The sequence below is a fragment of the Nuphar pumila genome, chromosome 6 (genome assembly GCF_984573655.1).
Source record: "Nuphar pumila chromosome 6, dmNupPumi1.hap1.1, whole genome shotgun sequence".
NCBI lineage: Eukaryota > Viridiplantae > Streptophyta > Magnoliopsida > Nymphaeales > Nymphaeaceae > Nuphar > Nuphar pumila.
Window position 1 is genome coordinate 116,855,021 of NC_143254.1, and position 27,222 is coordinate 116,882,242.

The 27,222-nt window shown below is 36.9% G+C and overlaps 1 protein-coding gene across 2 annotated transcripts in view; it reads left to right on the plus strand.

Moving 5' to 3' along the window:
• The first annotated feature begins 696 nt into the window (after positions 1-696).
• Positions 697-27,222, plus strand: part of LOC149835852 (uncharacterized) — a 35,910-nt gene continuing 9,384 nt past the window's right edge. For both annotated transcript variants that reach the window (XM_090008789.1, XM_090008790.1), the window contains exons 1-2: positions 697-1,085; positions 1,151-2,322. In XM_090008789.1, the coding sequence (XP_089864915.1) occupies positions 800-1,085; positions 1,151-2,322 (1,458 nt within the window). In that variant the 5' untranslated portion in view covers positions 697-799. The remainder of the gene's footprint in view (positions 1,086-1,150; positions 2,323-27,222) is intronic.

The following is a 27,222-nucleotide window of genomic DNA, read 5'->3' on the forward strand; positions in this document are numbered from 1 at the left end:
AATTTAATTAATATTTTTTGTAAAATTTTGAGAAAATCCACAATTTCTAAACCCGATCTTGGATCCATTTCAAACTTTGGATTTTATACCAAATCCTAATCAAATAAATTTTCAAACACAATATGGATCCAACCTCACATAATAAATCCAAATTCATTTGTAACTTAACATGTGTCACATTTAAGATTGACACAGTATATTTTTATTATTTTTTAGCCGATACAGAACAACTCAATAGAAGGCATGTGATAGTTGCTAATGATGATGATGACCATGATAATAATATCACCATATTAGGGTTGGATCATGGTTAAACCCGGTTCTTTGGACCATGAGCATAGCCATGCATGAACCCATATATAAAAATTCAGTGTGAGGCTGCTCCTAAAATCCCAATATTCACATTAAGGGGCCCCGAGTGGTTTGCTGTGCTCTCTTCCCTTTTCTATTTATTAGCAAGCACAACTGCACAAGCCTCTCCTAACAAAGAGCAAAACACACACACTTCTATTTGGTTGGATCAGGGTCAGACCCGGTTCTTTGGACCATGAGCATAGCCATACATGAACCTATGTATAAAAAAATCTAGTGTGAGGCTGCTCCTAAAATCCTATATTCATATTACCGTACATGGAGAGAGGCCCCGAGTGGTTTGCTGTCCTCTCTGCCCTTTTCTATTTCTTGGCAAGCACACGAGCGGCAAGCCTCTCCTAACAAAGAGCAAAAACACACACTTCTATTTGGTCGTTCGGTATCCCTCCTTCCTTCCTTCCTTCCCTGCACTGGCCGGCGCAGCAGCATGCCGCCGAAGAGGAAGTCAGCCGCCACCACCCCGAGAGCCACCAGAGTCTCCACCAGATCCTCCTCCCGACAGCAACCAACGCCACCGCCCGCCGCACCGGCGGAGGAAGAACCCCCCAAGATCCTCCCTCCCTCCGACGAGGGTGAGGACAACCAGAACCAACCGCCGCCACCAGCGCCACCGGTATCGGCGGCTCCAGCCGAGCAAGCTGACGTATTCGTCGCCGAAGCGCAGCAGCAGCCTAAGCACTCGGAAGATGGCCCCCAGGCCCTAACCCAAGATGGTGGGTCTCTCTCTCTCTCTCCCTCTCTCTCTCTCTCGCTCATGATCTTCTTCGGTTTCTGACAGGCGGAGGGGATACGGAGCCGATGGAGGTGGAGAAGCCCCAGCCTGAATCTGTCCAGGCTGCCCAAGATGTCGTTGTTGAAACTGTGGTTATAGAAACAAGGACGGAGATTTTGATTGAAGCAAATGAGGGCGGTGATGGCGGGGAATGCGTAAATCAGGAGTTAAACCTTGTGGAAGAAAGAGGACAAGGGAAAGGAGGGATTGGAGAAGAAGTAGAGCAAGTGGAAGGACAAGGAATAGGAGAGAATGGAGGAGGAGAAGAGCGAGGAGGAGGTGGGAATGAGGAAGAAGAGATTGAAGCTGAAGGTGAGAATCGAGAAGAAGAGGTTCAAAGAGAAGGTGGGAATGAAGAAATAGAGGTTCAAGAAGAAGGTGGGAATGAAGAAGCAGAGGTTCAAGGAGGAGGTGGGAATGGAGAAATAGAGATTAAAGAAGGTGGGAATGGAGAAATAGAGGTTCAAGAAGAAGGTGGGAATGAAGAAGCAGAGGTTCAAGGAGAAGGTGGGAATGGAGAAATGGAGATTAAAGAAGAAGGTGGGAATGAAGAAATAAAGGTTCAAGAAGAAGATGGGAAAGAAGAAGCAGAGGTTCAAGGAGAAGGTGGGAATGGAGAAATGAAGATTAAAGAAGAAGGTGGGAATGAAGAAATAGATGTTCAAGAAGAAGATGGGAATGAAGAAATAGGTGTTCAAGAAGAAAATGGGAATGAAGAAGCAGAGGTTCAAGGAGAAGGTGGGAATGAAGAACCAGAGATTCGAGGTGAAGGTGGAGATGGAGTGGAAGAGGTTCAAGGCGAAGGTGGGAATGGAGAAGTAGAGGCTCAAGCAGAAGGTGAAACTGGAGAAGGAGGAGGAGGAAGAGGAGAAGGAGGAGGAGGGGAAGCAGGTGATGGCGAGGGAGGAGGAGAAGGGGAAGAGGGGAGAGAGGTTGATGAAGTCCCAGTGCCGATTGAGGAGAGGAAGAAGCAGAAAGAGTATGAGATATTCATTGGAGGACTCGACAAGGATGTGGTTGAGGATGACTTGAGGAAGGTGTTTTCCGATGTAGGGGAGGTGGTGGAGGTCCGGTTGGTGAAGAATTCTCAGTCCCAAAGCAACAAGGGGTTTGCTTTCGTGAGGTTTGCTACTGTCGAGCAAGCCAAAAGGGCGGCAACTGAACTCAAGTCACCTAAGGTTTCTCTTGCCTTCATTATGTGTTTTATACTATGCGATATGTTGCATTTGGTTTCAGAGTATTGGTTAACTTTTATGTTGGTATTTGCTTTCAAATTCCCATTTCTGTTCCTCTTCATTCAGTGCATTAGTAGGACATTTTCTGTTGTAACTTGCTCATATCATTTTGGATTTAGGTTTTCTTGGATCAACATGCACATTTGTCAATTCTTTAGGGACCATGTTACGTGAATTGCTGCCCTTTTTCTTTTCTTCCATGAGTACAAATGGAGGTGGTTGGCCTTTAGCTCTGATGTCCACTCAATGCATAACTTTAAATCACTTAGTTGTGTTATTCTTAGTTTCTAGTGCAAGTTTTATTCTGAAAAGAAGAGGAAAAGGAAAAAAATGCCTGTTAAATTTGGTGGTTGCTAAGGTTTTCCTAGTGTGCACCTACGGCTGGGGACAAAGATTGCCTAGGCCTCATCTATCACTTTTTCCAACCACCTCTAATTTTAAGCACAAGGTTAAGATTTCTATTGGCTACTGATTTGTTTGTATTCCTCTTTGGTGTCAGTTTTTTTTTTCCAGTTATTTATTGCTTGTTTGCAATCCTATAGTTTAGTGTGATTATCATGTGTACTTATTACTTAAGTTACTTTGTCTTGAACACACACACACACACATGCACATATTTATACTCTCTAAAAAGGAGACAGCAAGAAAAATATCATTCTTTGCCTAGTCCACTCCTATAATCATGGATCAGGATCTCCTAGGCCTTGTTTATCAGTGTTACAATTATGGTTCTGGTTCTAGGAACAAGGTTGGTAGGGAATGCTGCTATCAACTACTGATTTGTCATTTGTTAAGGCTCTAGGGTCTGCTTGGTTGCACATATCAACCATAATTGGATGAAGCCCATTGTAGAGTTTTTTTTTCTTCCTTTTTGTTTGGAAAAGAGATGAAAAGGATATTGTTGAATAAACAAAAAAAAATGTGATGAGGACTCACTGGTTACAAACATAATTTAGAAGGCCCATAAAGATCTGAGCCAATCTGTTGCACATTAGAATCAGGCCACTTCATAGAGACACAAAGAACCAGGTCTGATTGACGATGCCTGTGAATGACAATAAGTTTGGAGCATTTCCCATTGAAGACCCTACTATTTCTTTCAAACCAAATATAACAACAAGCTTTCGTCAGCCACCATTTCCAAATCAATATTCATCTTCTGCTCCTCATGAGGGATTAGGGCTGCAAGATACAGTCTCTAATGCAAGGTGGAACCTGAATCCTAACATGCAAGTCTAGCCACACCAACTTGAAGAGTCACTGGAAGAAGCTTCAATACCAAAAAAAAATGAGCTGAAGACTCAGCCTCATAAAGTAAGCTGCATCTTGAGCAGGCCTTGTCAAGTTTGGCTGCAAACTGGGTTGGTTATGCAAGTCCCATCTAGTACTAGTATGGAAGCGAGAAAATGGTAGGAAAAATGCAAGTAGGAAAGAAAAAGTGACAATTTTTCCAACCATTCCAAATGAGAAAATTTTTTTGCAAGAAAAGTTTTTCTAAAAAGTGTGATTTTTGATAGGAAATATTCCTCCACCAAGGGGCTGGAGGAATTTTTTCTATCAAAATTTCTTTTTGATTAGGGAAACCATTCACCCACAACACATCTCATCCCATGGGCTGCCACAATAAGAGTTTCCTCCATCTTCATCTTCCTCCTACCCACCACCATTTTCAGGTCTCTCTCTCTCTCTCGGGTGTGGTCGACCCCCCCCCTCTCTCTCATGAGTGTGGTCAACCATCTCTCTCTCTCTCTTGGGTGTGGTCGACCATCTCTCTCTCTCTGCGAGAGGGCTGATCAACCCTCTCTCTCCCTCTCTCTTGGGTGTGGTCAACCACCCCTCTGTTTCTTTGAGAGGGCAGATCAACCCGCCCCCCCTTTCTCTCTCTCTCTCTCATTTTTCTCACATTTTCTATTCTGTTTTTCTCATGCTACACAAACAAGTGAAAATTTGTCATTTAGAAGAGTTATCATATCAAACTTCTCATTAGGCAAAAATTTCTTTTCCTATGAGAAATTTTCTTGCTTCCAAACGTGTTCTAAATCTACCATGATTCAAGTATGAATGAGGAAAAACTGAGCATATTAAGATTAGAAACCTAGATTGGACTTAGATGTTACTGGTTCAGATCTGATCTGTTTTGGGTCCAAACATGAAGAATGGATATTGAAGAAAGAAGAGATGTTGAAGAAGAAGAAATAAAAGAGGGGGAAAGCGAAGGGGATTAAATAGAAGTTGGGATTAAGAAAGGGAATATAATCACTTGCACTTGATTTTATTGGAGAAGACCACCAGCTCTAATATCATGATGAATTGTGAGGTGGAAGAGGAGAGATAAAATCAATGAGAAGTCCTCAAACCCCAATCAATCTTCAATATGGGTGGCAGCATATGCATAATATTATTTATATTGAACCCTGATTAAAGTTAACTACAAATAGGCCATAATAATGTTAAATATTGCAAACATGTAATTAGTATGTTTTAACTTAATTTAGAAACCCCCCTTATTTGTTCACTATATCTATTCTAACAATGTCCTTACACCCTTACTAGAATGGTTCTGCTGCCGAATAGAAATAATAGGCATTTGCTAGAAGCTATGTCACATGGGTGCGGGTGCGGGTGCAGCACTTTAAAAAAACTTGGGTGCGGCAAAAAATTATATATATATATATAATTTGTGCAGGGGAGGGTCGAACTGATGAGTTGTGGAGCCTCATTCAAAGTTTTTGCCCTTGCGGAAAGGGGGGTCCGGGGGCTCCCCCCGACGTGGGTCCCGCCCATGGCGGGGGGTCGTAGGGGGGCAGCGCCCCCCAGAAGAAATTTCTTTTTGGGTTTATGTTTGAGACCCAGTTTCTTATGGATCAGACCCGATTCGCTTAGGACCCTGGGTGCGAAGAATTTTTTTTATATAAAATTGGACATAAATGACCCTGGGTGCGGTCAATGCACCCAGGGCTGGGTTGACCGCACCGGGTGCCACACCTGTACGCGCACCCGCATTGCGTTGATGCGGGTGCGGCACCTGGTTTGCCGAGTCCCTGTGACATAGGCTAGAAGTGTCTCGAGTCATAGTTTTTGAGATGAATTTTCCTAAAGGATTTTGATCAGAAGTTATACTTGCTGCAGCTTATCTAATTAATAGATGCCATCAGATGTGCTTGAATGGAAGCCTTTGTCATGAACCCTATCATCAATTCCATGTCACACCTAGAGTTTTTTTATGTATCTATTAAGTACATTTACCTAGTTCTTTACTTAGTTCACAAAGAGACAAACTAAGCCCTAGAGCTAGATGATATATCTTCATAAGCTAGTCACCAGTTCAAAAGAAATATCAGTATTCTGGTCCTATATCAAAGAAGTTGTTTTTGTAGAGGAAACATTATTTCAGAGTATCTCATATTATCATGGTGATGAGAATGAGGGAGAACTATTTGATGTTAAGAGTTCATAGCCTATGGCTGCAAAGATATACTTAAAAGGGAGCAAAATATTTTTCATACATTCTATGTTCATGCTCAAAGAGACGTTGAATTAAAGTGTCTGGCATATTACTCCTATAAAGTGCTTCAAAGTTTGTTAAGTCTCTTCACGACTTTGATCATCCTATAGCTATTTGTAAAGGTAAAAAAGTTTGCACTACACATTTTGTTTGTAGCTTTGTTTCTTGCATGGATTATCAAAGACTTACCAAGTCTTTGTAGCCAATTGTGGCTCTATCTTTATTCCCAAGCATGTGGAAGACACCATGCTAGTACCATGATGGGGGGCCACAATGAGTGAGATGGAGGCACTGTATAAAGCCAAAATTGGTGCTTCACCATATTGCCACTTGAGATTTTAATATTATAAGGTGACAATGAGTCTACACTTTGGAGTTCAAGTTGGATGGTTCCATAGAAAGACACAAGGCAAGATAGGTTGCGAAAGGGCATATACCAATGTTGTCAATATCGGTGCAAATCGGTTGATTCGTAACATATCGAAAGAAAATTGATACATTACTAACCTTAATCTGCTATTTTTTAATAAATGTAAAAAATGCTTAAAATGATTTTTTAATATTATTTTAATGGTTTTAACATGTGTCACGTTCTGATTAACACAGAATATTTTCTAATTAGTTTTTATCCGATTCAGAATGATTCACTTGAGAATCGGTATCGGCCGATTCACCTGAATCGTTGGCCAAACGATTCAATAGCTGATATGGTTTTGACAACATTGGTACATGCAAACCTGTGGTGTAGCCTATAGTCTATAGACTACCAAGGCACTTTTGCATTACTAGATAAATCAAGTTCAATTTAAACAATTCTTGCTTTATTGCTCACAAGAAAAGGAATATGGCTCTCCCTCCTGAATTGCAAGGAAGGCATGGGGTGTGCAAGCTAAAAGAAACGCTATATATGGGTGAAGCAATCTTTATGGGCTTGTTTTAAAAGGTTCAGTAAAGCAATTATAGAGTTTGGGTTCAAAAGATGTGCTTTGGACCATACACTTTTTGTGAAGAAGGAATACAATCACTTTGTATGTAATAAATGATATGATATCATTGTCATTAGAGATGAAGGGGAAGAAATTGCACAGCTAAGGGTGTCTTTGAATGGCTGTAAAAAATAATCACCAAGGGTAAACTTTATCAGGAAGAAAAAGTTGCTGGGGTACCCCAGCAACTTTTTCTCCTCAAAAACCATTACCCCATCGACTTTTTTTCCTCAAAAACCATGGAGAAACCCCTCCTGCAATGCAAAAGGGCGGGGGAGTTTTTTTCACTGTGTTTGAATTCATTCATGGGCCCCACCACTTTTTGGTGGTTTTTATCCCCAATGACTTTTTTTTACTGACATTGAGACTCACCCTAAAGAATTATTTGCATCAAGTATTTGGTGTAAAATACTTGGGATTGTTGAGGTACTGTCTTGGGTTTAGGTGTTGAGATCCCTCAAAGGCATTATGATATCTTAACAAAAGTATGTAATAGACATATTAAAGGGGACATAAATGTTAGGTTGCAAGCCAAGGAGGACAACCCTACAAAGACGGGAGGATATCAAGGGCTTCTAGCAAAGCTAATTGATCTTACATTAACTAGGGCGGATATAACCTATGCCATAAGTATATTAAATCAAAACAGGCATATTTCTAACAGTTTTCACATGTAAGCTGTGTATAGAGTTTGAGATACTCGAAAACCCTGGAAAACAAAATTCTCTGCTCCAGCTATAGTCATGGTGTTTAGAGTGGCTATAGATCTTGGAATTCTTGTTTTTCATTGCTGGAGTATAGATGCAGGATGGAGGAGCCTCAAGGAAGAGGAGTACAGAAATCCCCTTTAGGAGCCTCGAGGAAGGAGTATGAAGATTGGTTGAAGTTCATGTTACACTTTCTAGCTTTCACCCAAATGAGGACGGTGACCAGGTGGTTTGGTGTTGCTCCCAATATTCTTCCTTCACTGTTGTGTCATTCTATAGTGCACTTATTGATCTAGACATAGCCTTTCTTCCTAAAAGTGCATTGGGCTATGTCACACAGACTCTTCAAAGGGTGCGGCTAATACAAAAATATGCTGCACCGGGTGCGGTCAACGCACACCTAGGGTTATATTTGTCCATAAATGGACTCGATCAACTTCACTACACTACACTCCCATCATTCACCGGTATATCTTGCTCACCAAGCTTCACTACACTCCCATCACTACTTTGTTGCTTACTAAACCGACATTCCATATATTCCAATGTCTGTCTCCATAATTCTAACTTAGCATTAACCCCAGCTCTAGACTCATCAATCAAAACAATATCATCAGCAAACAACATACACCACGGTACATTTTCTTGAATTGATCTCGTAAGCTCATCCATCACTATCGCAAATAGGAAAGGGCTTAAGGCAGATCCTTGATGTAACCCAACCGTTATCGGGAAATTGGTTGTCATCCCTCCACAAGTGCGGACATTGGTTACTACTCCTTCATACATATCTTTAATTATACTAATGTACTTGAGAGAAACACCTTTCTTCATCATTGTCCACCAGAGAACGTCCCTAGGTACTCTATCATATGCCTTCTCTAAATCAATAAAAACCATATGCAAATCTTTGTTCCTCTCTCTATATCTTTCAATAAGTTGTCTAAGAAGATGTATAGCTTCCATAGTTGATCTTCCAGGCATAAAACCAAATTGATTCTCCGATATCATGACAACCTTCCTCAACCTAGACTCAATCACCCTCTCCCAAAGTTTCATAGTATGACTCATGAGTTTTATACCACGATAGTTTGTGCAATCTTGTATATCACCCTTATTCTTATATAAAGGCACCAAAGTACTCTTCCTCCACTCATTAGGCATCTTATTTGTTCGCCAAATCAAGTTAAAAAGATTTGTCAACCATTCTAAACCTTTCTCTCCCAAGCATTTCCAAGCCTCGATAGGTATACCATCTGGGCCAACTGCCCTTCTTGATTTCATTTTCTTCAAAGCCTCTGCAATTTCTTTCTTTTGAATCTTGCGCATGAAGTCACGATTTATCTCATGAAAAGGAATATATATATTAAATTGCGGTAGGCCTGTGACAGCCAGCATAAAAACTTTGTCATATCCTATGAAAATGAACCAATATATATTAAATATTACATAGATATAAAATAAATTCCAAAAATCAAAATCTATTATTCCAACAAGACAACATAAATTAAACTAACAAATTTTTTTGAGAGAAAATTAATTTAACAACTAACATTTAAATAATTAACATTTAACAACCAACTAAACTAGTAGTAATAGAAGAGGCTAATAACTTTTATTCAAAGAATCAAAATTCAATAACAAGTAAAGCTACAACTACAACTAACAAATTAACATGTACTAAATAAAAAATGAATTGAATACACGTAAAGCTATCATGAATATAGACTGATAATATAAATTGAATACAAACTGAAAATATGTACTAAATACAAAATGAAAATGTAAACTGAATATATGCAAATAAAAACTAAATACAAAATGTAAAATCTAAACTGAAAAACACCTTAAAACAAAAAAAATTGAAAACACCCTATATGAGTCACCGAGAGATGTTTCTATGGTCCTACCTCTTTGCCAGCCATCGAAATTCGCTGGAGTGTCGCAAGGTAAGCTCCTTCAGTCGCCGGAGGTCACTCACGAGATAGAGAGGGAAAGGGGGGGACAAGATGGGGAAGACGAGAGCACGAGGGAGACAAAGAGAGGGAAATCGAGAGGGCGACAGAGATAGGAAACCTTAAGAGAGGGAGAGAGATGAGAGAAGCGAGTCGAGAGGGAAACAAAGATGAGAGAAGCGAGTCAAGAGGGAGACAGAGAGAGGGACATAGATGAGAGCTATGTCACCTGGGTACGGGTGCGGAGGGTACAACATAGAAATTCCAAAAAGTGTGGGTACTGTAAGACAACTCGATATATACTGAAAAATATTTATTATATGTCTAAAATATATACTATATATCTAAAATATATATTATATGTCTAAAATATATATTATATATCTAAATTATATATTCTAGATCTAAAATATATATTATATATCTAAAATATATAATATAATATGATATCATGTAGGACACGTGAAATGCCATGTCTGGTACCTGTACTTGTGTCAACACGAGTACGACAAGTACGACACCCAAAGTGCCGTGTTGCGGTATCTTAGGATGAGAGAGAGGCGAGTCGAGAGTAGAGGGAGAGAGGTACCTGAGCTGAGCAGAGAGAGCAGAGAGAGCGAGGCTGCCAGGGGGCTAGGGCACGAGGAGAGAGCCGAGAGAGAGGGAGGGTTTTCATCGGGCCAGTTTTAAAAAGACCAGAATGGGGCAGTGCAGGACCAAATCTGCGGCATACCCGCACTGCACCCGGTGGTGGTACCCATGTCAACACTGGTACGACACCCTTTTAGGCGTGTCTATGTTACTTAGGTTGTCTACCATGTTAATCTGCAAGTTTTTAAAATAAAGATGAAGTTTCATTGATTATAAAGAAGGCTGTGCTTGTATTCCTTTTTGGGGTTGTCCTCTTTTTGACATTCCTCTTATTGTTGTACTTATTTTTAACCCTTCAAGTGGTTTCTTGTCAATACTCATTTTTGTCTAATGAAGGCTTGCATTCCTTTAAAAAAATATAAAGAAGAATTAAGAAAAAAAAGCAGAAAGATAGTTTTTTAGTAATGGGATATATCTAACTAGAAAGTGGTAACCAAATGAAGCTACATCATCATCATCTCAATTGGTTTTACAAGTCCCATTTCTCTACTCCTATATAGAGCTATAGCCTCCTTTTATGGCCCCCCTTCCAAGTCATCAATGGTCATCTTTTCTTAATTCCTTTGCTTAGATCACATCACCCTTTCTCATTGGTGCTGTGTTAGGTCTTTATGCAATATGTCTAAGCCATCCTTAATGCATTCTTTAATTTATTTTTGATTACTGGCAGTAGCTGCAGTACTCTTCAACTTCTGATATATTCTTTTTTGGTTTTATTCAATAGTTGTTACTTCATTTGTCCATCTTAACAGATGCATTTCTAGAACATGAATTCTTGTTATTGCTTTTTAGTTGCCCAACACTTAGCATTGTATAACATTTTTGTAGAAACACCCTTTAGTCATAAACTTACTTGTCTATTACATGGTGCTCCACTAGTTGTCATTTCATCCATTCAACACGTCTTACTAGTGATATTTTTCTCAACTCTGCCATCTTATTTTATGATAGAGCTGGAGTATCAAAACTTTTGGCATTGTTGTCTTGCAAGGTCTTGTATTTTAGTTATGACAATATCTACACTAGATTTTTCACTAAAGCTGCACTCCACATGTTTTTATTTTTTTTACTAGTTCATGGAATCATGAACCATTTTTCTTTAACATGCTTTTCGAATATAGATTCTTCTGTACATCATCTTTATTTTAGTTATTAACAAATACCATTCATTTGCAAACATAACATACAGTAAGGGGCCTTATCTTCGATAGATGTTATTTCATCTATGATTAGTGCGAACAAGCATGACCTTAAGCTTATCTTAGGTAGATGTTGACCTTAAAGGGGAAACATACTTGTCTCTCGTCATGTCTTCACAATGTGATTGTCTCTGCATACATATCTTGAATAATTTCAATTTTATCTATATGATATTCTTGGATATATCCAAATTAGTTATTCTTGGTACTCATCACCTTTTTTTAATCAGTGAATTTATGCAAATCTCTCTCTATGTTTTTAAACTTGCATAAATAGTCTCTATTATTGATCTTCTTAGTAAACATTGTTCTATTGTTTTATCTCAGTACTTAATAGTATGACATAGGTTTGATACCCACGTAATTAGCACAATTTTCAATGTCGCCTTTGTTCTGCTATAAGAACTAAAGTGCTATTTCTCCACTAATTAGACATTTTTTCATAGAAAAAATATTATTAAATAATTTCATTACTTATTTTATCCCCATTCAGATCCAAGATTTGATAACACCATCTAGACCTATTGTTTTTCTTCTTTATCATCAAATCTATATTACTACTTCTATCAATCATTCCTTGATTGGGTCCTCCCTCTTATTATATTTTATATTTTGTTTTCATTAACCAAGCTAAAAATTCTGTCATTATTTCAATCATGTTTAAATCAAGTCATCATCTTTAATTTACTTCACATGGTTCAAATACTCAGTTTTTATCACCTCATTCTTGTCTAATATGCATATATCTTTTGAACATTTTGTTTTTGATATAAATTTTGTCATATTCATCATATATCATACATGATTTTTATTTTCACCCTTTTTGGCTACCTTGTTTAAATTTGTTATATTTTTTGTCTTTCTACAAAAAAATGCCTTATTGTTCTTGATAGCTTTACTTTAGCTATTAGAAATAATAGTATTTAGAAAAATAGTAATAGTAAACTAGTAGGGCCCACTGATACACAAGCTAAATATAAGAACATATAAGACAAAATTCGCCCTGCTTCTCCTCTATATATTTAGTCCTTCTCCCTAAAAGAAACTTGCAACACCATCCTTCTCCCTAAAAGAAACTTGCAACACCAACCCCGTTTGTAACTCATCAATTGCTTGTTGATCAAAAGAATGAGCTAGTTGAGCTAATTCGTGTGTACCCCTGATGAATACTTTTTTGTAATAGGTGCCTATGTAGCTGCAATTGTATGACCAATTGTATATGACATTTATTACTTGTTCTAAGCAAATTTTCATTTTGGGGCATATTTTAGCAAATGAAATTAAATTTTTAACTTACTCCATCATATGAGTCTTGCCATGAGATTTACCAAAGTGTGTGTTTTCAACTTGGTTAATGCAGCCTATCATACCAAAGTGTTTGTTTTCAGCTTATCATTTTCTTTGGAAGTTGGTTTGAATATACCACCCCAACCTACTCTTTTTTCATTAAATTTCTTTATCAGCGAAGTTGCATGAATCTATTTATTATAAAATCTTTTGGGGTAGGCTTGGAAGAACTCATGCACAAACATAACATGGTAACAAATTTGTGTTTTTTTAAATAGCACACATGAAATCACAATAACCAGTATTGGTGTTGTGATAAACAATTAATGTTTTTTCTTTGGAGAATCTTGAAGTAGTTTCTCTTGGTATGTTCCAGTTCTTAAGGGATCAAAGCTGCATTATATATAATAAATAAATTATATATATATATATATATATATATATATATATATATATATGTATATGTAGGTTAACATTTGGTCAGCTCGCAATTGTGTCCAAATGTTTTCTTTTTCAGTTTCATGTTTTGGTTGTTTTTCATGAAACTAACACTACAAATGTGATCTATATACGTATTCACAAAGGCACTCAAGAAGAAGCACAAAGAAGGAGAAAGAGGTTTCTTCATTAGCAAGAAAGAATGAGAGTATACATTTTATAAGGGTCGACCCCGCTTACTTTACTAAATAACAAAAACAGTTGACTACTAACCTATTGTCAGCTTACACAAATACTCCTTAAGAATAATAATATTTACACTTAGTGTGGGGTAGCACAAATAGTTAGTGATACACATGATAAAGCTATATCACACATTTCAATGCTGCCTCAAACTTGAGATGATTCAAGAGGAATCATCCCAAGTTTGGAAAGGAAGGACTGAAAGTGTAATGGGACCAAATTCTTGGTGAATACATCGATAACTTGCTCTTTTGTACTAACATGCTCTAGGGCTATGACTCTATCCTTGAAAGCCTTTCTGGTAAAGTAACTCAATATGTTTTGTTCTTTTATGAAATTATGGATTCTTGGCAATATAAATGGCACTCATTGTCATAATATAGAGGTGTTCTCTCAGAAACTGTCACTTCAAGCTCTTTCAAGAGCCATCTAATCCATATGATCTCAGCAATAGCTTGCGCCATAGCCCTATATTCTGGCTGTGCAATAGACAAAACAACTCATTGTTGCTTTTTGCTCTTCCAAGAAATCAAGGAGTTCCCAATAAACACGCAGAAACCAGTGGTAGAAAGCCGAACTCTGGTCGATCCCCCAAAGACTGAATCATAAAAGGGTTTAACATCTGTGGAGGATGAGGAGGAGAAAAATATCTCGAAGTGCATAGTGTCGGTCACATACCAAATAATTCTAAGCACAGCCGCAAGATGCACCAATGTAGGCGAACTCATGATGCACTGCATAAGTAATATATAGCTTGGTGATGGTCAAATATATCAAGCTGCCGACCAGTTGCCTGTATATCACCGAATCTTCAAGCTGAGCTTCTTGTAATGAATGGAATGAAGCAACAAGTGCACAAATACTGTGCCACAAAGTGGCTACAAAGGTGCACACTCACAAGTACAAGAGCCACTAAGTGCTAATCACACAAACTCTCAAAAGAGAGCAAGAACACATAAAAAATAAGAATCTTTATTCCAATATGCTTGGCAACAATCATACTTTTTACAAGGGGAAGGAGTGCCTTTAAATAGGCACTCCATGTACTAAGGGGCTGGCAGGGGCTGGCCCAACTAGCTGTTGGGCTAGCCCCAATGGCTAGATTTCTAGCCGTTGAGGCTAGTCCAACAACTAGTTGGACTAACACCCCAATGTTGTTCAGTAGCATTTACAAAGAAACTAAAAACCAAAAAAAAACCCTGTTATACAGTGAAATTACTGAAATACCCTGAGGGGTATTTCACTTTACATGCACATTAAACGACATATATGTATATATATATATATATATATAATACAAATATGTCACATATACAATACATTTTAACACCCACTCAAACTTATGGTGTGATCACCAAAAGTTTGTCAAGAAGAAAGTAAAATCGAGGTGAAGAAAGTGTCTTGGTGAAGAAGTCCGCTAGTTGATATTTAGAAGTAACATAAGGTAGAGTGATATTGTGCTTCATAAACTCTTCATGCACATAGTGACATTCCATTTCGATATGCTTGGTTTTTTCATGAAATGTATGGTTGCCAGCTATGTATATAACACTCTTATTATTACAACACAGTCTGGAAGGTGTCAGAAGATGAACGTTCATGTCTTCAAGTAATCTTCGCAACCAAACGATCTCTGATATTGTCGTAGCCATTGCATGGTACTCGGCTTCAGTGGATGATAAAAACACTTTTTTGTTGTTTTTTGCACTTCTACGATACTAGAGAATCACCTACAAAAATTACAAAAACCAGTAGTTGAGCGTCGATCATTTGGATCTCCTCTCCAATCTGAGTCAGAATAGGCAATCAACTCCAGAGAGGAAGAGGAAAATAACAAAAGACCTCTAGAGGTAAAGGTTTGTAAATATCTGACAATTCTCATCACAATACTCATGTGAACTGTGGTGGTAGAATGTTGGAATTGGCTAGCAGTGTTAACAACATGCGTAATATCAGACTTAATAATAGTTAAATAAGTCAGGGTGCCAATCATTTGACGATATGGAGTAGGATCATTCGTAGGTGTCCCATCATTAATCTTCATCTTGGAGTTGATAACTTCAGGTGTGTCTACCTTTTTTCCATCAGTAATGTTTACCTGTCAATAATATCATCAACAATTTTGGTTTGAGAAAGCAAATATCCTCGAGCAGAGTAAGCAACCTCAATTCCAAGAAAAAATATGAGAAATCCAAGATCGGCCATTTCAAAATATTTCTTGAGGATACATTTAGTATCCTTTACTCCCTGTTTGTCTTCACTTTTAATGATCATATTATCAACATAAAGGAGAAGTATAACAATACCTACATCAGATTTCTTAGTAAACATGATAGTATCAGTATAACAAGATTTAAAACAAAACTTTATCATAATAGAGTTAAAGCGTTCATACCAAGCTTTAGATGTCTGTTTCAAACCATAAAGAACTTTTCTTAATCGAAGTACCTTATATTCCGTATTCTTGTGCATACCTTTTGGCAACTAATTGGGTATTGTTTCTTTCTAGGGTCCCATCACTCTTGGTTTTAACTTTATACATCCATCTACATCCTATAATTTTCTTACCTTTAGGCAAATCAGAGACTTCTTAAGTCATGAATTTTTCAAGTGCTCTTAATTTTTATTCATAACTTTCACCCATTCAAAATATTCTTTTGCTTGTTTATATGTGGTAAGTTCAAAATAAGCCAAAATCCTAGCTAGACAAGCCTTATATTGAGGAGAAAAGAATTCATATTAAACAAATCTATTAGGGGTCTAGAAGGTCTATATGGGGGTCTAAAGGGTCTATCTGATCTTCTGACGATTTCAATTTGTTGATTTTCTAAAGTAGAGTATCTTTCTAAGGTGGTTGACTATCATTGTCACGTCTTCTATAATGAATTATACTAGGTCCTCCAGTTTCAATGTTTTCACCATCCTGATTTGATTGAGGCTCTTCATCTCTATCATTCTCATACGAAGAATCACCCTTATATTGAGGCAATAATTCAAGAAAAAAAAGAAAGAATACGCAGTTTTTTTGAGGCAAATTTTGAAAGAAACTTTTATTTTTTAGAAAGTAAACATTTATAGTTTGTTATTTTTGAAATCAAAACATTTAAACCATTTTTTAGTTTCTCCATATCTAAAGAAAGCACGCGATATGGCTTTGGGAGAGAGTTTATTATTTTTGTCAGTGAGAACTAAACACTTGCATCCAAAAGGTCTTAATCCAAGATAATCAGGAGAAACTTTAAAAAGTTTTTCATAAGGAAAGATGTTTTTAAGCTTAGATGACAGAAGTCGGTTGATGAGATATACAACCATCAAACATGCTTCAACCTAAAAATGTTTTGGAACATCTTTTGCAATTAAAAGAGCTCTAGTAATTTCAATTATGTGCCCATGTTTTCTCTTTGCTAATCCATTTTGTTGAGAAGTATAGGCACATGATCTTTGATGAACAATTCCATTATTTTCAAAATAAGTTTTGAAATCATTCAATATAAATTCTACCTCAAAGTTAGAGCAAAAGATATAAATTTTGGCCTCAAATTGATTTTTGACAAAGTTATGCTATTTTCTAAAGTTCTCAAAAACCTCACATTTGTGCCTAAGGAAGTATATCCAAGAGTATCTTGTATAGTCATCAACAAATATTACATAATAAAATAGGAGGTTCCCATACATCCGAGTGCACTAATTCAAATGGTTTGGAAGAAAAAAAGGTTCTTTTTAGAAAAGTGAGAGCCTTCATTTTTTCAACAATACAATCCTTATAATAAATTTTTCATTACAAAATTTGTTTAAATGGGGTATATAAGATAATTTTGACAAACTAGGATCTCCAAACTCTTCGTTCAATTGGGTCATAGCTTTTATACCTCTTTTGTCCATAATAGAACCCCAAAAAATAACACTTCACAGATCTTGGTGAGAACTTATCTCTATATCTATCAGACAATAGTACAAAACAAGTACATCCAAAGACTTTCATCATCTTATAATTTGGAACAATTCTATACAACTCCTAGAATGATGATATACCTTTAAGTACCCTTGATAGCATTTGATTGATCTAATATATTGTCATACACACTGCATCTGCCTAAAGGTTTTTAGTCACACATTCACCTAAAAACAATGCTCTAGTAGTCTCTAAAATGTGCTTGTTTTTTCTCTCTGTCACTCCATTTTGCTCGGGGGTATATTGACAAAGTTTTCTGATGTTCAATTCCATCTTCCTTCAAATTTTTTTTAAATACACCACTAACAACTCTCTACCTGAATTAGTACGAAGCACTTTAATTTTAACAAAAAATAGTCTCAATCATCACACAATTTTTTTTTTAAGATAACAGAAAGTTTACTTCTATTGTTCATAAAATAAACCCATATACAATCATCTGTAAAAGTAACAAAATATTAAGAACCACCCTTAGACAAAACGGGTGAATGGCCTTATACATCTAAATGTATAAGCTCGAAAGGACTCTTAGACTCTATCTCTCACCCCAAATGGCAAAGACATGACTCTTTGCCAACCTACATGTTTCACACTCTTGAACACATTTAAACACTACCAACTCTAATTTACTCAAACTCCTTGAACCTAGAGCAACGTAGAGCTGAAAATATGCCCCAATCTTTGATATCCTGACTCATCCACCATAGCTCCACTGAGACTGACTCTAAAACTTCTTTGCTTGCTCATGTCTAGCTAATCCAAGTAATACAAATCTCCTCTTCTATGACTAATCCCAATTCTCTTTCCGAATAGTTGATCCTGTACAACACAATCAACAAAACAAAATGTGATTACAATTGTATTTAGTGATTTGGCCAACAAAAATAAGATTCATGACTAAAGAGGGAACATGGTAGACTTGAGAAAGGTTCAATTTACAACAAGACAAGAGTTTAAAGTATAGTTTAAAAACTCACCGGGTCAACCTAGTGACTCGGTTGACTCAGCCTAGATTGCCCAGTTAACCGAGTCATGGGCGAGTCATGCATATATATACATATATAATGTATTTTTATATATAATTACATATATTATATAAAATATAATATAAAAATTGTGTATATTATATATAAGTATGGTTATGCATATATTAATAAAATTATACATTATAAAAATATCATATAATGCATATTATATGTAATGTCCCAATTTTTGAAACTGAAAATTTAAGGATTTTTTTAAAAAATCCCTTTACATGATTTTCTAGAAATACAACGAAAACTCTTTTTAGATACAGTTCAAGCCTTGAGCGGGTTACATGTACAACACACACACATAAGACTAGAATAATTAAATCAAACCATAATTTGCATTTAAATAAATCAAATACTAGTCTCAACTTTATTAGAGTTAACGAGACTTGATCAAATAACCAAATAGTAAAATATCAAGTCCTCTCGAAACCGTAAAGAGTTGTGACCCTCTTGGCGCCACCTCAAGCCTACTGTCATCACCCCTCAACCTATTCATTACTTGAAATATTATAAATAGAGGCGTAAATCTACAACCTCTGTAGGTAATCACCAAACACGTTAACACAATTATTTCGATCACGCATAAATAGACATTGACACATTTTCAGATAACAACTAAATCATGCAACATCACAATATCGGAATTAAGCATAACTCACATTTACATAACTAATTATGCTTGCATTCATATTTCAGAAATAAACATGCTATAATGCATCATGTCAATGAAATAACAACTTATGCACAACTGAATTATTTCAATGATTCCATTCTGATTTCTTATGTGCCACTTGTCTTCGCGCCCGATGGTATAGGTTCATGTTCCTAACTTCGATTCAACCAATCCAATGAGGGGTATATTATGCCATGTATTTTATTAACCTCATTGAACTGAAAGAACCTGCCAACCTCTCACCGAGGTCTCACTGGAGCGGTCCGTAACTGAGAGAAACTCCCAGTGGTCTTGTGCGAAATCGATTTCTATTCTGCAAAATTTTTGGACCTACCACCTAAGACACATGGTAGTCTGGGCCTCCTACGACTGCAGATGGGGGACCAGGAGACACCATCGCTCTCCAAAACAATATGTCGATCTCCCGGTCGTGTGTACCCCCACTCTCTCTAAAGTAGGCCACAGTCCAACAGACTACATCTAAATGGATCATGGGTGTTCTTTAATTATTAGGCTTATAAATTAAATTACATGTGCACACCGCACACACATCCGGGTTCACCAGCCCCATCTTCTCACTAGAGATTTTATAAGCAAATCTGTTTTGACCCATCAGATCCTACAGTCAACACTGTGGGTGCGACCTCCACGAGGCAATTATTGCTATGTGCATGGATATTTTTTCTGTCTCTGGTGCACCACAAGCACCCATAGGTTTCACCAAACCCTGGCTCGCACTCGAGCTACACACATGCTCATATCACACATCATTATTACCATGTCATATGCCAACATACATACATAAAAGGCTGCAACTACGTGTAATTCATGATCGTGCTTAAACAAGCAACATGTGTAACAATTCACTTTACACTGATCATGTCTTATGATATTTAATGTTCATTAACAATGCATGTTATATGAATGGTTGTAAATCAAGAGTAATATGAAATACATTTAGTTTGCATGCATATAAACTCAAATATCAAGATAAACATCCATAACATAATGTAAAATATACCTTAGCATCCATATATATCTTAATATGTAAATTCAGATTCCTAGTACCCTATTTTTCGAAAACCCACCAAAAATCATAGAAACCGAATTACACCTTCCCAATTTTTTTGACAATGCCCCTATGTTTTACCAAAATAGTCCAAGAAACAAAACCCAAAAATTCGTTGTAAATAAACCATGAAAATTCCTGGACTAAACCCTATTCTGGAAAAATTTAAGCCAGATCCTATCATCTGTAGAAATTTATTTCAGTTTGGAGAATTTTTCTAGCCTTATAGAAAATTCTTTTTACATAATCTTCTTATACCTAAAATCTTTAACCCAAATTTTCTCAATTTATTTTGATCAGCCTTGGTTAGGTCTATAGAAGCAACAAAATCGTGGGTCAGAAGAGTCCTGCAAACAGAGCAGAAAATCAGTGTTCTGTTGTAAGGGACGTTTCAACTTCAATACTGCTCTAAACGAAGTGATTCAAGATTCCAAATTCAAGCTCTGGGTGTGTAGAACACGCTAGTATTTTAATTTTAATTTATTGACTTCGTTTTTATGGAGTTATCGATTTTTTTTTGAAATAAGGACAAAAAACGAGGACAAAAAAGCCAAGAATCAAACTCAAGCAAGATTCATCAAGAAAGAACAAGATTTAAGGTAAAGATCTATACAATCATGATTGTTGATGCTCTAATCATGTTTACATCTACAATTATTTGCTCATATCCTATGTCACATGGGTGCAGGTGCAGGTGCGGGGATGTGGCACTTCCAAAAAACCTGGGTGCGGGGGTGCGGCAATATATATATATATATATATATATATATATATATATATATATATATATATATAAAGTCCAAAAGTTGGACATCAATGACTCTGGGTGCCTTGACTGCACCCAGGGTCAAGTTGACCGCATCGGGTGCGGGTGCGGCACCTAGTTGGAGAATCCCTGTGACATATATTAAAAAAAATTTCTTGGCAAAACATTTTTTTTTAAGTCCGAAAAATTGGACCAAAATGACCCTGGGTGCGTTGACCGCACCCAGGGATCGGGTTGACCGCACTCGCACCCGCGTCGCGTCGACGCGGGTGCGACACTCTGCTTGCCGAATCCCTGTGACATAGCTCATATCCATGCTAGTTTTGCTAAAACAATAACATATATCATTTAGTATTCATAAAACCATCAAGAAATACCTCAAATAAGATTACATCTATTTAAGAATCATAATAAACCCTAAACACTCTTGGGAACATGAATTTTTTATACATTAACATGCTGTTTAATCATGCTAAACATGAAATAATCCATCATACATAATCATATCATATTTCTTTATCAACAACATCAAAACCCTAAAAACATTTTTTTCCAAAATCTCGTTTAAATCGATCTTTCGCATATAAGAACATAAATTCAAGCACATAACAAATTTTTAGAACTTATAAATCATATATTTCATCAATATAAACTAAGATTAACATATTAAACATACTAAAACAAATAATGATCTAACAAAGAACAAGTTTTTTTCTCAAATCTTTTTTTTTCTTTACAAGCTCGTAAATCGTCCTGTTTCAAAAATCGTATTTCTTTTTTATTCTTTGAAAACATAGATCCATAAAAACATGTTTTCTAGATTGAAAATATATCTTAGAGAGGTGTTTTAAGGTTTGATTCATCATTGGTTCAGATCTGAAAGTCGTCCCACGTATATTTCATGTGTTTGAAAAAATTGATGCCTACACGATTGATGTACCTACCTTAATTGGGTTCTCAAACATAAATTGGCCTTTGTCTCCCATCTTTAAACCTTAGAGGAGCTTTAATAACTGCTGGAAAAGCTCCAAGAAAGAAGGAAGAATGAAGAAGATGAAAGAAAAAAAGAGATTAGAGAACTCTAATGAGAATAGGAGAGGGAAAGAGAACTAATTTTGTTAATCCTCCTCGTAAGGATCTCTATTTATAGATGAGCTTAGATAAGAGTCATATCTCTAATATAAGAGGTTAATATCTATTTATTTTATTTATTAATAAAACAAGTAAATAAATTATGGGTCGTAATTCATTAAATTTCGAAATTACTTAAAATAGAAAAGAAAAGTGATAGACTTCTTATCTTGGCTTAGACTCTAGTGACATGGTAACTTTTTGGGAGTTCTATAGAACCAAAGACTCATCAGAATTGGATGTTTAAATAGTTGATTCGATAACCCTCGAAACATAGATCATCGTGGTGGTGTTAGATTTAGTCATACGCATAAGGATCAACAATAAAATTTAGTTGATGTTGAAAAATGTTAATTTTTGACCTACAATTAGGCATGAACTTCGGTCGATGATAAAATGCTCAAATCAATACCAATTGGGGCATGTAGATAGTCGATTTTGATGCTCTCGAAGTGAAGAATGTCAAGGTCGATTTCGATTTAATAGGTGAGCCACTGATCGGTTGAAATTTCTGTAATAACGTTATTCAGAGCGTTCAACCCTATGGGTCCAATTTAATGAGATTGGATCAAAAAATTCTAAGTTATATTCAATCGAATACATCCTAATTAGATTCAAATATCATGCATCATATCTAACCTAAGTGAGTTGAATCCAAATACTATTAGATAAATCCACTACCTAATTTAAGGTTCAAATCTATATTGAAACCGAATACTAAGATTTAGATCCAAATTCAATATCCATAATCTAAAAATATTAAAATAATTTACTTTCTTGTTTAGTCTACATATTTAAAATTTTACAAATATGCTTGCAATGTTTTTCATAACTTGAGACTTAATTTCATAATAATTTAAAATAAACAAAATAAAAAAAAATCAAAAATTTCAAAAAAATCACGAAATTGCATTTTTTGAACCAAACAAAATCCAAAATTGCTTAATCGGATCTCCTATGAGATCTAGGGCTCATAATGGATCTAACTAAAGTCCTAGTTCAACTTAAACTTTTGAATTTTTCCTGAATTTAACTTGATTTTAACATAAATTTAACTTGAATTTTGCTTGAATTTAAAAGTTAAACTTCATCAAAATTGCAGGTGTTATATTATATATAATATATTAATAAAATATATAATATATTAATAAAATACTATAAAATATACATAGCATATACATATATTTATATATTTTATATAAAATTTAAAATTAACATGACCTGACCAAGTCACTGAGTTGACCCGACTGAGTCACGGGTCACTCAAGGACGAGCTGAGTGACAAGTCAATGAGTTTTAAAACCTTAGTTTGAAGAAATGCAACCTACTTTTGACATTGACATAGAGAAACCACTTGCAATGCGACTGCAAGATTGACAATTGGTTAGAACATACTCATGAGCTGTCATATGACATGAGGCACCTGAGTCTATCAACCACCTTGAAGCACAATTTGCGATACTTGCAAAGGAAGAAGAGGAAGGAGCAGGAGAGGTGGGTGCAGTAGCTGACTGAGCAAAAAGCTACAATTGAAGAATCTACTGCATCTTCTTCAAAAGTTGCAGCTGAGCACTACCTAACTGTTCTGACAATCTCTTTGCAGAAGAAACAATTGACTGAACACCAACATCATTGTGGTCTTCCTTGGGCTTAGTGCCCTCACCATCAGAAGACACTTCACAGACTCCACCTCTTTTTTTCTTCAGAGCTGGACATGAGCTTTTCATGTGACCAAAACCCTTGCAATATTGATATTGAATAAAACTTAAGTCACCTCTGTTTCCAGCTCTTCCACCATCCCTACCACCAAATCTTCCACCTGACTGACGAAAACCTCCATAACTGAATCACCTGGAGGACGTGTTATGAGACTTCATCTTTGTCTATTCAACAATCAACTTTGCCAATGCATGAGTCACAGAGGGTAAGAGTGGCTTGTGAAGAATGACATTCCTCAGTCCATCAAAATCAGGATGAAGGGCCATGAGGAACTCTATAAGTCTGCTTGTTTCTCTTTGCTGATCAACCACATTCACACAAGCCTGACATCCACCGAACTTACCACATTTCATGCACTTTTCACATTTAGCATGCCATTCCATAAGAGCAAGAGCATCCCAAACCCACTGCATCTCAAAGTAGAATTCTTCTACTGACTTGTTCCCTTGCCTCACGGCTCTAACTTCTTGTACGAGTTGATATTGTTTTGCCCAATTTTTCTGTTTGTATACTTGCTTGAGGTACCCCTAAGCTTCTTTAGCTTCATGAAATTTGAACAAATTCACTAAAATTCTTTGCTCAACTTACCGTAGTATCCTGCCTTGAGCTTCACATTGTTTACAATCCACTCCTCTATCAACCTGCCATAGTTAGGGTTGGTTGTCTTAGGTTTTACCTTGGACCCATCCTAGTATCCTCCAAGTACTTTCCCCATAATTATTAGAGTCTGCCCAATAGGAATAATTTGTCCCGACAAGCTTCATTGAGATGAGTTGAATTTCTTCCCCTTTCTCCATACCTCATTACAACCCCCAACTACACAATAAGAAGCTTCACACAAACAGAAAACACAATGCAAAGCTAAATATAGAGTATAGAAAAAGCAACTCAACACAATATATCAAATAGAAATTCCAAAGTTAGGTTCCACAATTCTAGCCTTGAAACAGATTGTTGATGCTAGTATCGAGCCCAACCAATTACAAGAAACCACTCCAACGTGATATGTGACCAAGAAAACAGTGACACAATCCCAACACTCTGTTTCACACCAAATGACTCCAAAACTCAGCCACCCGATATCAACACGAAGAAATATAACCAATAAACAGAGTACCGCCTGTTGGAATGCTCCAAGAAACTTAGTAAAACTCATGATAACCTTCAGATTCTATCAGGATGCAGGCATAAACACGATACTAGGTAAAAAATGCCCAAACAATCAGAGTCACAGAACACTAAAAATCTCAACAAACCTGACAGATTTTCAATATCTGGTCAGTTTTCCCCTTGCGATAGAAAAAATACTGAAAATTTCACCAAAAATCTGTTACTTCACCAAATCTGATGAGGTTTGTTTCGACAAACCCTAAAAATCGAACTCTTCAAAATCCCCAATTCAGACTAACCTAAATTGCACCTGACAGGATAGCCGTTCCTCTATGACTGACATCAGCAGTAGTGCATGAAGCAATACAGTGGTGCAGCTCAAATCCTTCCCTCCACTCAAAGATTGCCTCTTTCTGGTGCAAAAAAGGCTTTGATACCATATACTTATTCAGAGTTTCACAAAGGCACTCAAAAAGAAGCACAAGGAAGGATGAAGTATTTTCATTAGCAAGAAAGAATGAGTATACATCTTATAAGTAGGGGTGTCAACGGGTCGGGTTTACCTAGACCCAACCCGTACTAAACCCTGTAGGGTCCGGGTATGGTGATAAATATGAAGACCCGATTAAGACCCAGGTCCGGACCTGAAGGTCTGATTAATACATGGAGCCGGGTATAGTTTGTGAAATTTTATGCCATACCCAAGCCCAACCAGAGTTTCAATTAAGACCTGCAATTTTTCAATGTAAAAATGATAACAAATATGGGTATGGCCCAGAGTTACCGGAAGCGCCTAGGCAAAAGGGGAAGCGCGAAACGTCGCGCTTTCGAAGCGTGAGGGGATGCATCCCCCTTTTTGGGAAGCGCACTTCCCTTTTATGGGAAGCGCGTTTCCCATAAAAGGGAAACACGCTTCCCATAAAAGGGAAGTGCGCTTCCCCCACTCTTCCCCCACGTTTCCCCCACTCTTCCCCCACGTTTCCCCCTCGCTTCCCCCTCGCTTCCGGTTCGCTTCCTAGGTCGCTTCCGGTTCGCTTCCTAGGTCGCTTTCGAGACGGTTTGAAATTTTCTTCTAAGTGGTCCCACGATTCCCCGCTTCCTAAATTTTGAAAGTGCCTCCCTTCCTGCTCCCGCTTTCCGTATCTCTTCCTCGACTGGTAACTCTGGTATATCCTGGGTTTGGTTCATGTAGTTCTTATCGGGTCTGGGTCTGGGTATGGTTTCCCTTATGGTGGGTCTGATTAGACCCGGGTTCGGAACTAATACCATACCCGAAAATTGGGACCAGGTCTGGTTCCACATGGGTCCGAACCAAACCCGACCCGTTGACACCCCTACTTATAAGGGTTGATCCCCCTTAATCTACTAAATGGCAAAAACAGTTGACTACTAACCTATTATCAGTTTACACAAATACCCCTGAAGAATAATAATATTTACACTTAATGTGGGGTAGCACAAATAGTTAGAAATTAGGATAGTTAGTGATACACGTGATAATGCTATATCACACTATTCAACAATCTACATGGTTTGGTTAGTGGGAATCAACACTTGGATCATCAAATTACGCTTAGTAGGTACCATGAGCCTTGAAAACTCAATGGCTTACAATTTGCGATATTTCCTTGGCTTATAAAATCACGTTTTTCTTAGAAAAAACATAATCCAAAGGCTGATTCCTAGCATTTGAACTATGTTGAATCCATCTATGAGGTCATATTGGGTCGACAAGAACCACACCTATAATTTCTTGCTCATTCAGACAGTCCAGTCAACATGACCAAATATTACCCTATTACTGACAAAAACACATTTTCTTCCTGGATAAAATCTTCATGCAAAGGCAATCCTTGCTGTGGTAGTTCAAAGCCCATGTATACACAATGGCTTGCCTATTTGTTTCAAATGGTCACTAATTATAAGATTCTCCTTCATGGGGATTTTAGTAATTGTAAAAAAAGTATAAAAAGTGAAATAACTGAATTTATTGGAAAGAACTATAATATTGACACAATTTTTATTTTAAAAAAATTGTGATGTTTTCTCGTATTAACCAATTAAAAAAAAGAAACATGCTAAACTCAATTTATCAATTTTTGTTTACATATATATGAGAACGGGGATTATCTTGCCCCTTTTTTCGCTATGTGACCGTTGAGACCCTCAAAAACTCAGAGTTTTGTGCTTTAAGCTCAATCTGAACCAGAGTTACTGGAAGCACCATAGGAAGTGGGGAAGTGCACTTCCCGAAATATGTTTCGGAAGTGCAAAACATCGTGCTTCCAAAATGTCTTGGGAAGCACAAAAAAAGGGAAGCACACTTCTCAATTTAGAAGAAGCGTGCTTCCCTCTCGCTTTTTCTTTTTTTTTTCATCTTATTTTTATTTTTACTTTTTTTTTTCTCTTTTTTCGCTT